Source organism: Mobula birostris, chromosome 11 (genome assembly GCF_030028105.1).
Source record: "Mobula birostris isolate sMobBir1 chromosome 11, sMobBir1.hap1, whole genome shotgun sequence".
NCBI classification, from domain to species: domain Eukaryota; kingdom Metazoa; phylum Chordata; class Chondrichthyes; order Myliobatiformes; family Myliobatidae; genus Mobula; species Mobula birostris.
In genome coordinates, this window is record NC_092380.1 from 63,647,955 (window position 1) to 63,664,009 (window position 16,055).

The 16,055-nt window shown below is 41.5% G+C and overlaps 1 protein-coding gene across 8 annotated transcripts in view; it reads left to right on the top strand.

Moving 5' to 3' along the window:
* Positions 1-16,055, top strand: part of rab3il1 (RAB3A interacting protein (rabin3)-like 1) — a 68,227-nt gene that overhangs the window by 14,319 nt on the left and 37,853 nt on the right. For 4 of the 8 annotated variants that reach the window (XM_072272389.1, XM_072272388.1, XM_072272383.1 and 1 more), the window contains exon 2: positions 13,379-13,634. In XM_072272389.1, coding sequence (XP_072128490.1) covers positions 13,449-13,634 — 186 coding nt within the window. In that variant the 5' untranslated portion in view covers positions 13,379-13,448. Of the gene's footprint in view, positions 1-11,755; positions 11,838-13,283; positions 13,635-16,055 lie in introns of all 8 variants that reach the window. The other 4 variants (XM_072272386.1, XM_072272384.1, XM_072272385.1 and 1 more) reach the window with 3 other exon arrangements.

A 16,055-nucleotide genomic window follows, 5' to 3' on the forward strand; every position in this document is an offset into this window, starting at 1 on the left:
TGGACCCTCTCCAATGCCAGCAGGTTGCTGCTTAGATAAGGGGCCAAAAACTGCTCTCAGTACTCCAAGTGCAGTCTACCAATGCCTTGTAAAGCCTCAAATTACTTTCTAGACTTTACTTATATTTTTTAAATTTTAAAAAATAATAAGAGATTTAGCACCGTAAAAGGCCTGCGCTGCCCAAATGCACCCATGTGGCCAATTAACCCACTAGCCCCTATGCCTTTGGAATGTGGGAGTAAGCAGAGCACACAGAGGAAACCAATCCAGTCACGGGGAGAAAATACAAACTCCTTACAGACAGCAGCGGGAATGGGACCCCGTTCCTGGTTGCTGTAATAGCATTGCGCTAACCACAAAGCTACCTTTTGAGTATCTGCTATAGTACCGGTATCTTCCGCAGTGAAGCCTGACACAAAAACACTTGTTGAGTTGGTTTGTTATTTCCTTGTCTTCCATTACTACCTCTCCAGCATCATTGTCCAATGGTCTGTTATCCACTCTTGCATCTCTTTTAATCTATATATCTGAAAAAAAGCTTAGTTTCATATTTAATCTTGTCTCTTTTTTTAGTTTCTGTCTGTTGGTTTTTAAAAGCTTCCCAATTCTCCAGCTTCTCACTAATTTTTGCTGTAATACATGTCATCTCTTTTCCTTTCATGCTGTTTTTGACTTTCCGTGTCAGCCATGGTTGCCTCTGCTTCCCTTTAGAATAGTACTTCTTTGGGATGAGCCAATCCTACACCTTCTGAATTGCTTCCAGAAACTCCAGCTATTGCTGTTTTGCTGTCATCCCGGGTAGTGTCACTTTCCAATTAACTTTGGTCAGTTCCTCTCTCATCCCTCTGTAGTTCCCCTTGTATTACTGTAATACTGATAATTGGATTTTATCTTCTCCCTCTCAATTGACAGGGTGAATTCTATCATATTATGTTCACTGCCTCCTAAGGGTTCCGTTGACTTAAGCTCCCTAATCAAATCTGGTTCATAACACAATGCCCACTCTAGAATTGCCTTTCCCCTAGTGGGCTCAACAATAAGCTCCTCTAAAAAGCCATCTCATAGGCATTCTACAAATTCCCTCTTTTGGGATCCAACACCAACTTGATTTTTCTCAAACTTCTTGCATATTGAAATCCCCCATGACTGTTGTAACATTGCCCTTTTTATATGTGTTTTCTATTGCCTGTTTGAATTTGTACCCCACATCCTAGTTACTGTACGGATGCCTGTACCTGTATATAACTCCCATCAGGGTATTCTTACCCTTGCTATTTTTTAACTTTACCAGCAAGAATTCTGTATCTAACGATCCTACATCACCTATTTCTAAGGATTTGTGTTTTTTTTTACCAACAGATCCACCCCACCCTCCCCATCTACCTGCTTATCCTTTCAATATGATGTGTATCCTTGAATGTTAAGCTCCTAACTGTGATCTTCTTTCAGCCATGACTCAGTGATGCTCACACCATCATACCTGCCTATTTCCAACTGTGCTACAAAGATCATCTGCTTTATTCCGTATACTGTGTGCATTCAAAATAACACCTTCAGCCCTGTATTCATCACCTTTTTAAATTTTGCTTTTGTGTTACTGGAAGTAAAAATTTTTGTCCCTTTCTAAACTTTTTGTCTTTTATTTATTATGGAGACTTTTGTAACCTTTTCTGCACTGTCCTTCCTTTTTACTTTATCCTCACTTTTCCAGACTGTTGAACCTACCTCCCTACTAGTTGGTTTAAAGATGTACCTCAACCCATCCCACTGACTGCCCTATCGACTGCCTATCTTTTCTCACAGTCACACTTTAGACTGCATCTTCTTGTATACCAACTGCCCCATTCTCAACCCTATCACTCTGTTCCCATCTCCTGGTCAAGTTAGTTTAAACCCTACCCAACATCTCTAGCAAACATGCCCACAAGGTTATTGATCCCCCTCAAGTTCAGGTGTAACATGCCATTTTTGTACAGGTCCTATCTCCAGAAGAGATCCCAATGATCCAGAAATCTGAAACTGTGCTCCTTGCACCAGTTTTTCAGCCATGTGCTCATCTGCCAAATTGTCCTGTTCTTACCCTCACTGGCACGTGGCACAGGCAGCAATCCAGAGATCATCACTCTTGAGATCTTGCTTTTCAGTTTTCTACCTAGCTCCCTATATTCTCTTTTCAGGGTCACATCCCTTTTCTTACCTATATGTTTGGTGCCACGACTCCTGACTGCTCACCTTCCCCCTCCCTTTAGAAAGCTGTAGAGTCTAATGTAGGCAGATCTGAGATGTCTCTAACCCTGGCACCCGAGAGGCAACATACCATCTGGGTATCTCCTTCACATCCACATAACCTCCCGTCTGCCTCTCTAACTATTGAATCCCCTATCAGCACTACACTCCTATTCTTCCCCCTCTTCCTCCCCGCCTCCCTCCCCCCCCCACTTCTCTTCTGAGCTACAGAGTCCGACTCGGTGCCAGGGACCTGTTCGCTGTTGGTATTCACAGTCTACACTTGTGCCAGTGTGACGCATGCCTGTAACGGACTGAGCTAATTACTTTAACAACGCTTCCATTACTGGATGACTGATCTTGTTCTTCAGATTCCTCCCATTTAGATGATGAACCCTCTTTAGCATTTACGGCATCCTTAGTTCACGTCTTTATCACCCTAAATGTAGTAATTACTGTCAGAATCTTTCTTTGACATGCCCAAACACAGAACCCGAAGTTTGAAGAAGGAGTAATAATGCCGGAAGTCGTAAAGGAGAACAATATTGTGGTACTGCATCGTAGTGTAAAAGAACATATATAGGAGGATTTTTTAAAAAAAAAGAACAAGTGCCTCTGGAGCCTCTCAGGACTCTAGTAACGTGTTCATGAAAACTACTTGGAAATTGTTTGTAATGCCCAGGTTCTAAAGGACATGTTACTGTTTCGCTGTCTTTCTGTACTGCTCTTTATATGTGTTTTGCTGGTGATTATATGTCCTGCCTGAAATTCACCGTGAAGCTTCAAGATTTTGTGGGCTTAAGTTATATGACATAATCGGTAAGAAGTAGAAGGGAAAGTAAATAAACAAAGGAAATTGGAGAAAGGACATTTTGCATTTCACAGAATAATGGTCAGGCATGGGATTCAAACCTCCATTTGCTGTATCAGCAAAATTTGTAATGTTGCTTAGACAAGCATAGTTTTGTAATAAAATACTGAATTCTCTGACCCAGCATGAGTGTCACCTTGGGAAATCAGCTTGTTGTACATCTGGAATGTAAAGGAAACGGCTGGATTTAATTCATGTGTTCCTTTAGTTAAAACTGGACATTTTGGAAGCTCACTGACTACAGGAGCATTTTCCATTTTCCATTTGTAAAAGACTGTAAACCAACCACCAACTATGTGTGTTACCTTTTGATTCAAAGGAGGATAATGACTAAACAGTTGTCGTGTGTGACAAGATGGGGAAAAGATATACAGTATAGAATAAGTATAATGGGAAGAAATGGAAATTACAGACTAAATTGGACTAGTGCCCTTGGATATTTTCTAGATATGACTAATTAGTCTCACTTTGTTAGTGAAGTTAAATTAATAGTTTCAATGGAATATTTTCTACATACCACTGAAAAATCTCCTCTTTTCTAGTCACAAGACAAAATATTATTTCAAAGCAACCTTGTAGAATCTGATCTTGTTTTCTTTTCTCAAGTTTAATGTTTTCACCTAATCCTTAGATCTGCATAACAGACAGGCATTCTTTTGTGGGTTTATTTTTCTTCTGGTTTGCCCACATCACATTTCACAGAATTCAGCAGTAGCAGCTCATTTTAGTGAAAAGGAAACATAGATATTTGCCGAGACTAAGATATAATTTGCTGCAAAGGTTTGGGAAGAGCGTTTGGATTCTAAAGGTCTTAACTTTGGATAAGGCAAAAGCAATTTAAGGGAGAAGATGGTGGCGCGACGGCAGCGCGCGCGGCCTCTCTGGTGATGAATATCTGTTATCTGTCAAGTAGGGGACCGTGCACAATTCTGATTTGATGGAAACAGACATGAGTGCACAGCGGAACATCTGGAGAAACTTCTGAAATGTCTGCTTTGCTACCGCTGCTACTGTGTGGTAACCAGAATCTCTGGAGCTGTAGGCCTCGAAATCCTCGGCTTTGCATGTTTCAGCGGCCGGGGAGAGGTCGAAGGTGCTCGGCAGAGGATGGCGCTCGGGAGGCGGTATCGGAGAGGCTGCTCGGAAGCTCGGAGTTTTTAGGTGGATGGACTCGGGGTCGGCTGCTTCCAAGATATCGGCAAGTTGACAGTGCCTGGAGGTTTATGGCAGGGAGTTTCTCCCTTTTGCCGCCGCTGTCGGGGACTCGGGAGTCAATCGACTCGGGGACTTTGAGACTTTTTTTTACTGTGCCTATGGACTGTTCTTCATCAAATTATGGTATTGCTTTGCACTGCTGTAACTATATGTTATGTTATAAATATTTTATAATGAATAAAAACATCAGCAATGATGCTGGAAAAACAAACAAACAAACTATATGTTATAATTATGTGGTTTTGTCAGTGTTAGTCTTTGTTCTGTTTTGTTTTCTGTGATATCACGCCAGAGAAATATTGTATCATTCCTTCATGCATGTATGCATTTCTAAATGACAATAAAGAGGACTGAGTGTTCTCATAATCTTAAAAAAAAAATTAGAGATTTGAAAGAGAATATTCATTCCTTCCTGTCTTCCGCACAAGATGGCACCTGAGGAAAGCACTCCTTTGGTTGACAAGTTCTGGATAGATTATGAAACTATTTATTTCACTTCTTTTTCTGTGTTTTACGTTTGTTTTTCATCTTGAATGTGACTCTGGAACCGTTGGAGAGTGCGATTTGCAGTTTGGAGGTCATTTGGGTGTTTCACCGCTCTGCAGTCTCCGAGGGGATTCCGGGAGGCAGGGGCTGTGTTTGTGAAGCTGGTGGCAAGAAAGCTGCAAGCTGGTGTTCCACTCCATTTTGCTGATTAAAGCAATGAGGGAGATTGAAACATTGAGGTGACTGCAGAAGGTGAATGCCAGCTGTCTGCCTTTTGATCATTGGTGGGATCGCTCTGCTACGGAGAAGGGAGACTGTATTTTGATCACTGCAGGACTGCTCTGCTACTGGAGAGGGGAGACTGCCTTTTGATCGCTGTTGGGATCGTTCTGCTATGGAGAAGGGAGACTGCCTTTTGATCACTGGGAGATTGCTCTGCTGCCGGAGAGGGGAGAGGCTGCTGCCGTGCCTAGAGAATGTTGCTCAGGTTTTCTGCGTTTTGGATATGGTCTTGACTGTAGACTTTTCTTCAGTCTTGTGGTTTTTTGTATATATTCAGTGTTTTTCACCTGATCTATCTTGTTTTTTTTTTTGTGTATGTTGGGGAATTTGGGGGTCGATGTGCCTGTTCCGTCTTTGTTCGTGTTTTTGCAGGGAGTAGGGATTTTGGAGTTGGTGATTGTGCTGCTATTCTTTTGGTTTCGTGGCTATCTGTAGAAGAATAATTTCAGAGTTGTATACTATGATAATAAATGGACCTTTGAGAATAGTGTAGGTTTCTTTAAGCTCCTATTTGTAGTTTTGATTGTGAATTGGCTTAAACTATATTATCATGTAATCTGCATTACTTATTTCATTTAATCACAAATTCCAAGTGTGAATCCAGAACATTTATTTGATTTCCTGTCTCGTTTGTTATATTTGTGTGTGGATCATGCACTGGAAACAACAGGATGAAGACCTGCATCAAACTTGTGTAAGAGATCCTTAGTTGTTGGCAGGTTTGTTGGGGTTTCAGTTAAGAGGTCACTTCATATATTTAATTGCCAACACTTTAGAGCTTTGCAATTCTTCCTTGACTTTTGCGTATTATGCTAATTTCCTGGCTGTACAGCTTGCCAGAGTCAAGGCATCCATATCAAAGATATTAAATTTTCTAAAATCCTGGTGCTGGCTTCCACAATAACTGTTACAAAATGGGTTTTAAAATTGTTGCTATTTCAAGTTACTGATATTCGTTAATTATTATAGTGAAATCCATTAACTTCAATATTGTGCCATATGGGAGGAAATAATCAGGATAGAGTTTTATCTGAATGTAAAGCATGATCTAGGTAAATGCATATTCCGGGAACAGGTCAAAATTGACACTAGAGATAAGACATAGATAACCAGTCTCAGCCGTATTAGATTTTCCCCTTGATCCTGTAAATATTAACCCTTCAATTGTAGATCCTATTTTATTTTACTACTTTATAATTCAGCATATTGAGGAAATGAATTTGAAGTAGATTATCAATCCAGCCAATTACTGGTATTAGCTTAATGTTCGTAACCCTAACAGGACATATTGCAAGGGGTTTGATCATGTCATGTGACATTTTTTTCCTCTAGCTGCTACTTTGGGATGTTTTGTAAATGCGGAGATTAATTGAGAAAAATTACAACAGAAGTTGTAAAATAAAACATATATAATCTGTTTTCAGATTGCTTTTTTATGTTAATGTTGAGCTTTTTATTCCATTAAAGAATCTTCCACCGTTTACATAATTTAAGGTTCCCGTTCCCAGTGCTTTCTCCACCATATTTCTTTTATCACTTCTCATTACTCTTACCCTTTACCTCTTCCCCACCTATCAAACCAAATGCTCCCATTCATGCAAATGGTTATTCCAATTTTCCAGATATTCAGGAATGCATTCCTGAATGTTCAGTTTGGCTACACTCCAGAACTGGTTAAAGGATTTATGGACTTTAATAAAGTACTTCAATTTTACAATGTAGGTGTTTTGACTTTGATTTTTCTTGCTTATTTTTGCAGATATTTTTATAAAATTGCTTTCTTTTTTATTTCTTGGGGAATTTGTTTTTCTCAACATTATAACTTCAATCTTTCCAAAAACCTTTCTACCAGGAACCTCCTTTGCCCCAAAATGGAACAATTATGATGCCCATAGCCTTGGATTTTCTATTGTATTGTACAACAGTTTAACAAGATATATGGCATGGAAACATGGTTCTGGTGAAACAAGGGTCCCAGTATTTCTAGTGAAAAACTGTCTGGGGCATGTTCCTTGGGAATAAGGGTTGAAGTGTGCTATCTGATTAATTCTTTTACAGTGTCCCCGTCTGTCTGGCCAGTTTGGCAGGCTATAAGATGGAAAAGCAACAATGGTAGAATGTCACAGTAGGGGACTTTTGGAGATGGTATTAAAGATTACAAGGTACAGGAAATGGCAATTAGGAGAGATGGAGAGAAGCGGCATGGATTGTATTGAACTATGGAAGGGATCATAATTTGGACTGTGAATTTGGAGCAACGGAGAGATATGGTTCTGCTTGGGGTGAAAGGTCAGTGTTTGGGTTGGTAGTGGTATGCACTTTTGATCCATGAGCAATGGTTTGAAAAAGCATTAGCTTGCTTGATGAAGGATCTCTTTCTCATTGATGGATTTGCAACGCTGTGAAGAAACTTGTAATGCAAAGTTTTAAATATTTAGGTGATGTCAAGCGATCCCATTTCTCAAGCGGGGAATGGACACTTTTTTTTGCAATTCTCAGTGAAAAAATTGCTGACCTATGTTCACCTATCTTGGGCAGTCAATGGAGCTTCCCTTGATATCTAAGTGAAAGTCATGCATTGGTTTGTGTTCATTGTGGGTTTGATTTGAACATGTCACCTACTAGTCCTTGATTGGTATAAGAAAAATGAGGTAGGCATAAGATTAGAAGGCATCCAAACTTGGAAATCAACACATCGGCAGGCCTTGGCAAACCTTTCTACCATTGACCTTCAGAAATAGGCGCTGCACTTTTCCTGGGAATCAGTTTATTAACGAAACTTGGCGCTAGCAGTGACGTCATATGGATGCATAAACTTTGACAGTTAAGGTCACCTGTCACTGCCTCATTGCCGAATGGTTGAGAAGTAACCTGCAACTTCAGCTTTTGTCCTCATCTAAGTAATTTCCTATTGGATTGGCCAATATGACTGACATCTTCTCTTGCCAGTTAAGTGATAATGCTAAGCTAGAGTAGTACTGCATTTTATCATTGGTGTTTCAGTAAATCTTCAAGTATCATGCAGGTAGGTTATGTTAGTAATATCCTTCAGTCTCTGAATTCCAAGAAAGGTCGAAGTGAGTGAAGCTATCAGTTATAATGAGCAAGGTAAAATTAAATTACTCCTATGAAATCACAGTTCTACCTAACCTCAACAGTATTTTCATTAGTTCTGATAGTTTTTATTAATGTCTAAAGTAATGAATTCTATTGATCAATTGTTTATTAAATTATTTCCCACTACCGTAGAACTATTCTCTCATCCACAAAATATAGCAAAGGATCACATCATCAGATGATGGTGACCAACAAAACAAATAATGAAGGTGCATATTTACAGAAAAATCTAACATGCATTTTAAAATAGAAGGAATGCAATTTTGCATACCTGACTAAGCTGCATATGGTTTGAATTAACATTTTTTATACTTTGAATCATTTTTAATATATTGACCCTCTTGAAAGACTTTACACCACCCTGGTGGTACTCGAATTTCCCACACCAGTTCTCTCTAATTTGAACAGTTGCCAGAGCTGCTTAGATTTGAAATAATTAATGTAACAATCTTGCTGGCTTGTTGTTTGATGAAAATGTTGGGTAAGCCCAGCGAAGATGCATTGTGGGAGCAAGTGAGCAGGGCCAGTGGTGGCATTCTGTGCGGCAGGAAGCGCAAGGAGCCGTTGGATTGGGCGTTGTGAGAGCAAGGTTTAAGAAAGCAAGCAGGGCCAGTCAGGACGTTCTGCATGCCAGAGATTACGGGGTAATTAGGCAGCAGGTGAGGGCCAATAAAAAGAAGTGGGGTTTAAACGGAGCAGCTGTTGTGGATGCAGCCATTGTTGGAGTAAGCTTGTGTTAGAGTGGGGAGCTTGAGGTTTTACAGCAGAGGCTGTAGCTAGATTTTTCTATTTCTCTTTCTTTCTTTCCTTTGTGTGTGTGTGTGTGTGTGTGTGTGTGTGTCTTTCCCTTATTGCATAGTTAGAGCAGTGGGAATGCTGTGCAGTGTAGTGAAATGCTCCTCTTGTAGGATGTGGGAAGGCAGGGAGACCTCCAGTGTTTCTGACATCTACATCTGCAAGGAATGTATCCAGCTGTACCTTCTTTCAGACCATGAGAGGGAACTGGAAATGGAGCTGGGTGAGCCCTGGATCATTGGAGAGTCTAAGGAGTCATCTGACACGCAATACAGGGAGGTAGATACACCCAAGGTACGGGATACGGGCAACTGGGAGATTTTCAGGAGGTGGAAAGGGGATAGGCAGTCAGTGCAGGGTATCCCAGCCAATAACAAGTGTACGGCTTTGGATACTGTTTGGGAATGACCTAGTAGAGGAAAGCCACAGCAGTTGTGTCTCTGGCACTGAGTCTGGCTCTGTGGCTTGGAAGGGGAGGAGGAGATGTGAGCTGTGGTGATAATGGATTCATTGGTTAGGAAAACGGACAGGAGGTTCTGTGCACAAGAATGAGATTCCCAAATCGTACGTTGCCTCCTAGGTGTCGGGGTCAGGGACGTTGCAGATCGAGTCCATTGCATTCCTAAGTGGGAGGGTGAGCAGCCAGAATTCATGGTCCATGTTGCTACCACAGCATACGTAGGAAGGGTGACAAGTTCCTGTAAGGTGAGTTTATGGAATTAGATGCAAAGTAATAGGACAGGATATCAAGTGTTGTGATCTCGGGATTGCTCTCCATGCCATGTGCTAGTGAGGCCAGAAATGCGAAAATACTGTTTAGTACATGGTGAAGAAGTTAGTGCAGGAGAGGGGCTTTCAAATTTTGGATCATTGGGCCTCTTCCAAGGAAGATGGGATCCATACAGATGGGACAGTTTGCACCTTGAGTGGGGTGGGGGGGGTCTATATCCTTGCTGGGAATGTTTGTTAGTGCTGCTCTGGGGGTTTAAACTGGAGTTTCAGGGCTACAGGAGCCAGAGTGCCAGGACAGGTAGTGAGGTGGTTGTGGAGGAAGATGTTGTTTAACCTACATACAAAGACAGGAATCGAAAGGTTGAGCGCAGTGGCAATAATGTTCTGAGGTATGCCTGTTTCACTGAAAGGAGTATTGTAGGTATGGTGGATCAACATGTGGAATTATGACATTGTAGCCATTAGTGCCACTTGGTTGCTGGAGGGGCAGGACTGGCAGCTCAACGTTTTGGGGTTCTGTTGTAGACATGATAGAGTGGGAAGGATTAAGGGGGGGAGGGGTGGCATTGCTTTTTAGCGAAAATGTCACAGCAGTTCTCAGGCAGCACAGACTGGAGAGCTGGCCTACTGAGGCTTTATGGGTGGTACTGAGAGATAAGAAGGGGATAGCTATGGTATTGGTACTATATCGCAGACTACCCAATAATCGATGGGATTTGGATGATAACATGGTAAACTGGATCAGCAAATTTGTGGATGACACCAAGATTGGAGGCGTAGTGAACTCCGAGAAAGGAGATCAAAGCTTTCAGTGGGATCTGGACCAGCTGGGAAAAGCGGGTTGAAAATGGGAGATGGAATTTCATACTGACAAGTGTGTGATGTTGCACTTTGGGAGGATGAGCCAGGGTAGCACCAACACAGTGAATGGTAGGGCATTGTAGGAGTGTAGTAGAACAAAAGGATCTGGGAATATGGATCTGTAATTGCTTGCAAGTAGCATCACAGAGAGCTTCTGGGTTTCGTAAATCAAAGTATAGTGTCCAGTAGTTGGAATGTTATGTTGAAGTTGTATAAAACATTGGTGAGGCCTTGTTTGGAGCTTTCTGTGCAGTTCTGGTCACCTACCTACAGGAAAGATATCAATAAGTTTAAAAGAGTGCAGAGAAAGTTTACAAGGATGTTGCTGGGACTGGAGGATCGGAGTTAAAGGGAAAGTTTGAATAGGTTAGTACTTTGTTCCCTGGAGTGTAGGAGGCTGAGGGGAAATTTGATAGTGGTACAGTATAACACATTAGAAGAGGCTTTTTCTGCTGAGGTTGTTGAGACTAGATCTGGTGGTCACAGGTTAAGGGTGAAAGGTGAAATGTTTAAGGGGAACATGAGCGGGAACTTCACTCAGAGGGTGTTGTGAGTGTGGAACAAGCTGCTAGTGGAAGTGGTGGAAGCAGGCTTGATTTCGGCATTTGGGAGAAATTTGGTTTAATACATGGATGGGAGGGTTATGGAGAGCTATTGTCCAGGTGCAGACCAGTGAGACTTGGTGGAATAATAGTTCGGCAGAGACTATGTAGGCCAAAGGGCTTGTTTCTGACATTACATCATCAGCAGGAATAGGAATTGTGACGAGCTTGGGTGCACATGGCGGAAAAACAGAGGGTGATCAACCAGAAAATGTCGTCTTTTACAGCTAGGCAACAGTGGCACTGAAATCAAAATAAGGCACTATTAGTCTCAAGTACAGAGCATGTCTAACCGGCCCGAGCCTCCCACACTATAGCAGAATAGAAGCTGTTGATGCTGATATTGGCAATCCTTCTGGCTCAGATTCCTGGGAAGTGCAGTGATCCTGAAAATGTTGATTTTTCACTGTGATTCAGAGATCTTGCATTCCTGTGGGCTACAGCACTCAGCTTACTGGAAAAGCTGCCTGATGGAGCATTGAGTTTTATTTGGCCATCTTTGTAGCCTCCATCTTCTCCTGGTCACTAACGTCTACATAACTCTATTCACATTTCTTTTAACTTCAAGGAACCATTTATCACCTGTTTCATCTCTGACAACGAAGTACACAGATTGCAAAGTAATATTACAAAGGAGACATCATCAAATGGTTAGTCCTGTCTTAACTCTACATTCTCCTTTCCTTCTAACTCTGTTTAAAAAATTATAAACAAAAGTACAGTATTTTCCTAAACAACTGACAAATGATGGAGGATATATTTAAGGTCTTGAATAAATACATTTCTGGGTCAGATTGTATTTTTCCTTGCCTGTTGTGATTAAAATCTATAGAATGACTCAAGAAACACTTAAATACCAGTAGGGTGACGTGATTTGATGTGGATGAGTTGCGATAGATAAGTAGATTATTTGGACTCAGTTGCTCATTGAATAACATATCAATGTAGAGTTTATCTATTCTAGTTTCTGTTCCCAGGGTTTTATCAGTCTTTTAAAATTGAGAAGCTAGGGTGAAAAGTTCTGAGATTGCATGAAGTAGGAGATAAGAAGAGCTAAAGAACTGGTAATTGGATGACAGCATTTGAGTTTAAAAGATTTGCAGATTATATGTTGGAAAAACTGAACAAGAAATTTGCTGGTTTTGATGTTTTGAATTGATGACTGGTGAAATCCTGACTTTCGACAAAACAGATTGTTTTGAGGGCAAAAGGTTGATAGATTTTGTTTAATCAGCTGATTTGTAATAATTTAAGTTGGCAGTAAAGTGTTTGCATTATATATGAATTACATATCTTGTGTTTCTATGTGCCTGAGAAAACCTATTAATTTTGGATACAATTGAACAAAAAGCATTGAAAATATGATTATATAGTGCATTTTCCATGCTGAATAATAGCATGATGCTCTAAGGAATGGTAATGGTAAATATGACTGGAGAGGACAATTACATGTAATTGGAGCTGTGATTATGTAATTGGAGCTGTGATGTCCCAATGGTGGAATACCTTGTGCAATGTCACTGCCTACGTGAATGTGTTTAAGGGCCATGTGGTTATATGACTTCACAACGTTCTTAAATTTTCACTTTTGTGGGAAGTTGCCACAGCTGAAATAGGGAAGATAGTACCAGGGTTCTATAATCCCAGGAGGACACTGCTTCCCTGTCATTTGGTCTCCAAGTTATCCATTATACCAGTGGTGTTTACTTACCTTGTATTGAAAAGCTGTTATAATTTCCTCTTTCTTGAGGTTATTCTTAGTTCCAATAACATGTTATCTACTTTTACCTTTGCTGTTTTACAGAAATGTACTAATAGTTTGCAATCTTTTGCCAAGTAGTGTGAGGACAATCTTTAGCTATGTTCAGATCTTTTTTTCAATCCATCTCTTTCTATTCCTATTTTTTTTTTCATTTTTCCTCATTCCCCATCGCTAGAGATCTCTATTTTTCTTTCTCTACATCATATCTCACCCATTTGGTTCTTCTCTTTTATCCCCTGCATTAGTTTCCTGTGGATGCTCTCCTTGTTTCCAAGCGCCATCCATCCCAACCCTTCTCATTTCTCGTCCAATGTCTTTTCTCTGTCTTTTTCAGATTTTATTCCTGAAGCAATATCATTATTTGGAGTGGACTGGTTCACCCTAATGGCTTGGATACATCACAAAGATTCCTCTCTATCTTTCCACCAGGGAGCAGAAGCAAACAGTTGGGAATCAGTGTTTCTCCGGTAATCGAACTCTTAGCACCTGGAAGGAAGCAATGCCCTTGGATGATGAAGCTGTGCCTGAGCAGCAGGCAGCAAATGCTCAACAGGAAAACTCAGAGCCCATGAGCGAGGAGATGCTTCGCAACGCCTATCACCTTTCCCGGTTACGGAGCTCCTCGGTAGAAATAAGGGAGAAGGGGTCAGAACGGCTGAAGGAGGAGCTGGCAAAGGCACAGAGGGTAAGTGGGTACTCTCTGTAACAGACAGCGAAGATCCAAGCTTTGAGATGAGCAGCAGGAGGTAGTGGGTCGGGGTCAGGGAGTGGATGCTGAAGCTGTCTAAGAGTAGCATAAATTAAATGGATTTGTGAGCCGAGGTACTTTATATTGATGCAAAACCTTTGGAAATCTTTTGTGCAATTATGCAAATTTATAATGCTCCATTGAATTCGTGCCAAAGTCAACAGCAGTGCCACCAACGAGGCAACAGGATACTGTGAAGTAGAACATCGAGAACAGAGTAGCACTGGGCAGGCCTTTTCAGCTCATGATGTTGTGCTGATCTTGATCCCAATTTGTCCTCCTCCATTTTATCATCCATATCTCTCCATTCCTTTTATATTCGTATGTCTATCAAAAAGCCCCTTAAACTCTACCGAACTCTCTGATTCCACTGCTGCCCCGGTAATCCATTCCAGGCAAATACCACTCTCTGTGTAAAAACAAATTTTCCCTTTAAACTTCCCCACTCTAATCTTAAAACTGCATCCTCCTGTGTCTTCTCGCAAACAAGAGAAAATCTGCCGATGCTGGAAAAAGCAGAATCTCCCAGTGGCCACCTATTTTAAACCCACCTCCCGTTCCCATTCCAACATGTCAGTCCATGGCTTCCTCCACAGTGCAATGAGGCCACAGTCAGTTGGAGGAGCAATGCCTTGTTCTGTCTGGTAGCCTCCAACCTGATGGTATGAACATCGATTTCTCGAAATGCCAGTAATACCCCTCTTTCATCATTCCCCAATCCACTTTTTCCTCTCTCACCTTATGTCCTTACTTGCCCATCACCTCACTCTGGTGCTCCTACCCCTTTTCTTTCTTCCATGGCCTTCTGTCCTCTCCTATCAGATTCCCTGTTCTCCAGCCCTGTATCTCTCTCACCAATCAACTTCCTAGTTCTTTACTTCACCTCTTCCCCCACCCCCAGTTTCACCTATCACCTTGTGTTTCTCCCTCCCCTTCCCCCACCTTCTTACCCTTTCTCCTCATCTTTTTTTCTGCAGTCCTGCTGGTGAGTCTCTGCCGGAAACGTTGACTGTACTCTTTTCCATAGATGAAAATGCTGAGTAGCTCCAATATTTTGTGTGTGTCCTCTTGTGTCTGATATTTTTACCCTGTGGTACGAATTCTTATGTCTACCCTACCCATGACTGTCATATAAAAACCTCTATCAGGCTTCCCTTCAGTCTCTTGACGCTTCAAGGAGAACAACCAAAGTATATCCAACCTGTTTTTGTAGGTAAACATCTGCACCTTTTCCATAATCTCCACATCCTGTCTATAGAGGGATATTCACAACTGCATGCGATGCTCCAAATAGGGTCTAATAACATTTTATATAGCTGCTGCATGACTTCCTTGCTCTTATACTCAGCAGCCTTGCACGTAAAGGCAAGCATTCAGTGCAGCTTGTTTACCACCTTATCCATTTGAGTAGCCCTTTCTAGTGAACCAGGGGCTTGGACCCCAGATCCTCAGATCCTTTTGAACCTTAATGCTCATAAGGGGACTGCCAATAAATGTACACTTCTTCCGTTTGACCTCCCAAAGTGTGGCATTTCACACTTGCTTGGATTAAACTCCATCTGCCGCTTCTCTGCCCTTATCTGTAACTGAACTACACTCAGTGGCAGCTTCTAAGGTATACCTGTACCCCTGCTCGTTAATGCAAATATCTAAATCAGTCACACATGTGGCAGCAACTCAACGCATAAAAACATCCTGGCACGGCCAAGTTGTTCAAGATGTTCATTTGCTGTTCAGACCAAACATCAGAATGGGTAAGAAATGGGATCTAAGTGACTTTGACCATGGAATGATTGCTGGTGCCAGACGGGATGGTTTGAGTATCTCAAACTGCTGATTTGCTGGGTTTTTGCAGACAACAGTCTCTGGAGTTTACAGAGAATGATGCGAAAAACAAAAAACAGTGAATGGAAGTACTGTGGGTGAATACACCTTGTTAGTGAGAGTGGTCAGAGGAGAATAGCCAGACTGGTGAAAGCTGACAGGAAGGTGACAGTAACTCAAATAACCATGCAATACAACAATGGTGTGCACAAGAATATCTCTGAATGCACAACATGTTGAACCATGAAGCCGATGGGCAACAGCAAGCGAGGACCACACAGGAGGTACCTAATAAAGTGGCCACTGAGTGTATGTCCCACTATATTCTTCACTAGTCCTTTACACTGTCTACAACTCCTTCAATCTTGGTGTCAATTTGCTAATCCTTCCAGCTACATTTTCATCTAAATCACTGATGTATAGCACAAACAACAGAGGTCCCAGCACTGCTCTTTACCGAATACTCTGGTCATAGACCCTCCAACCAGAGTAATATCCTTCAACCCTTGCTCTGTCTTCGGTGGGCAAGCCAGT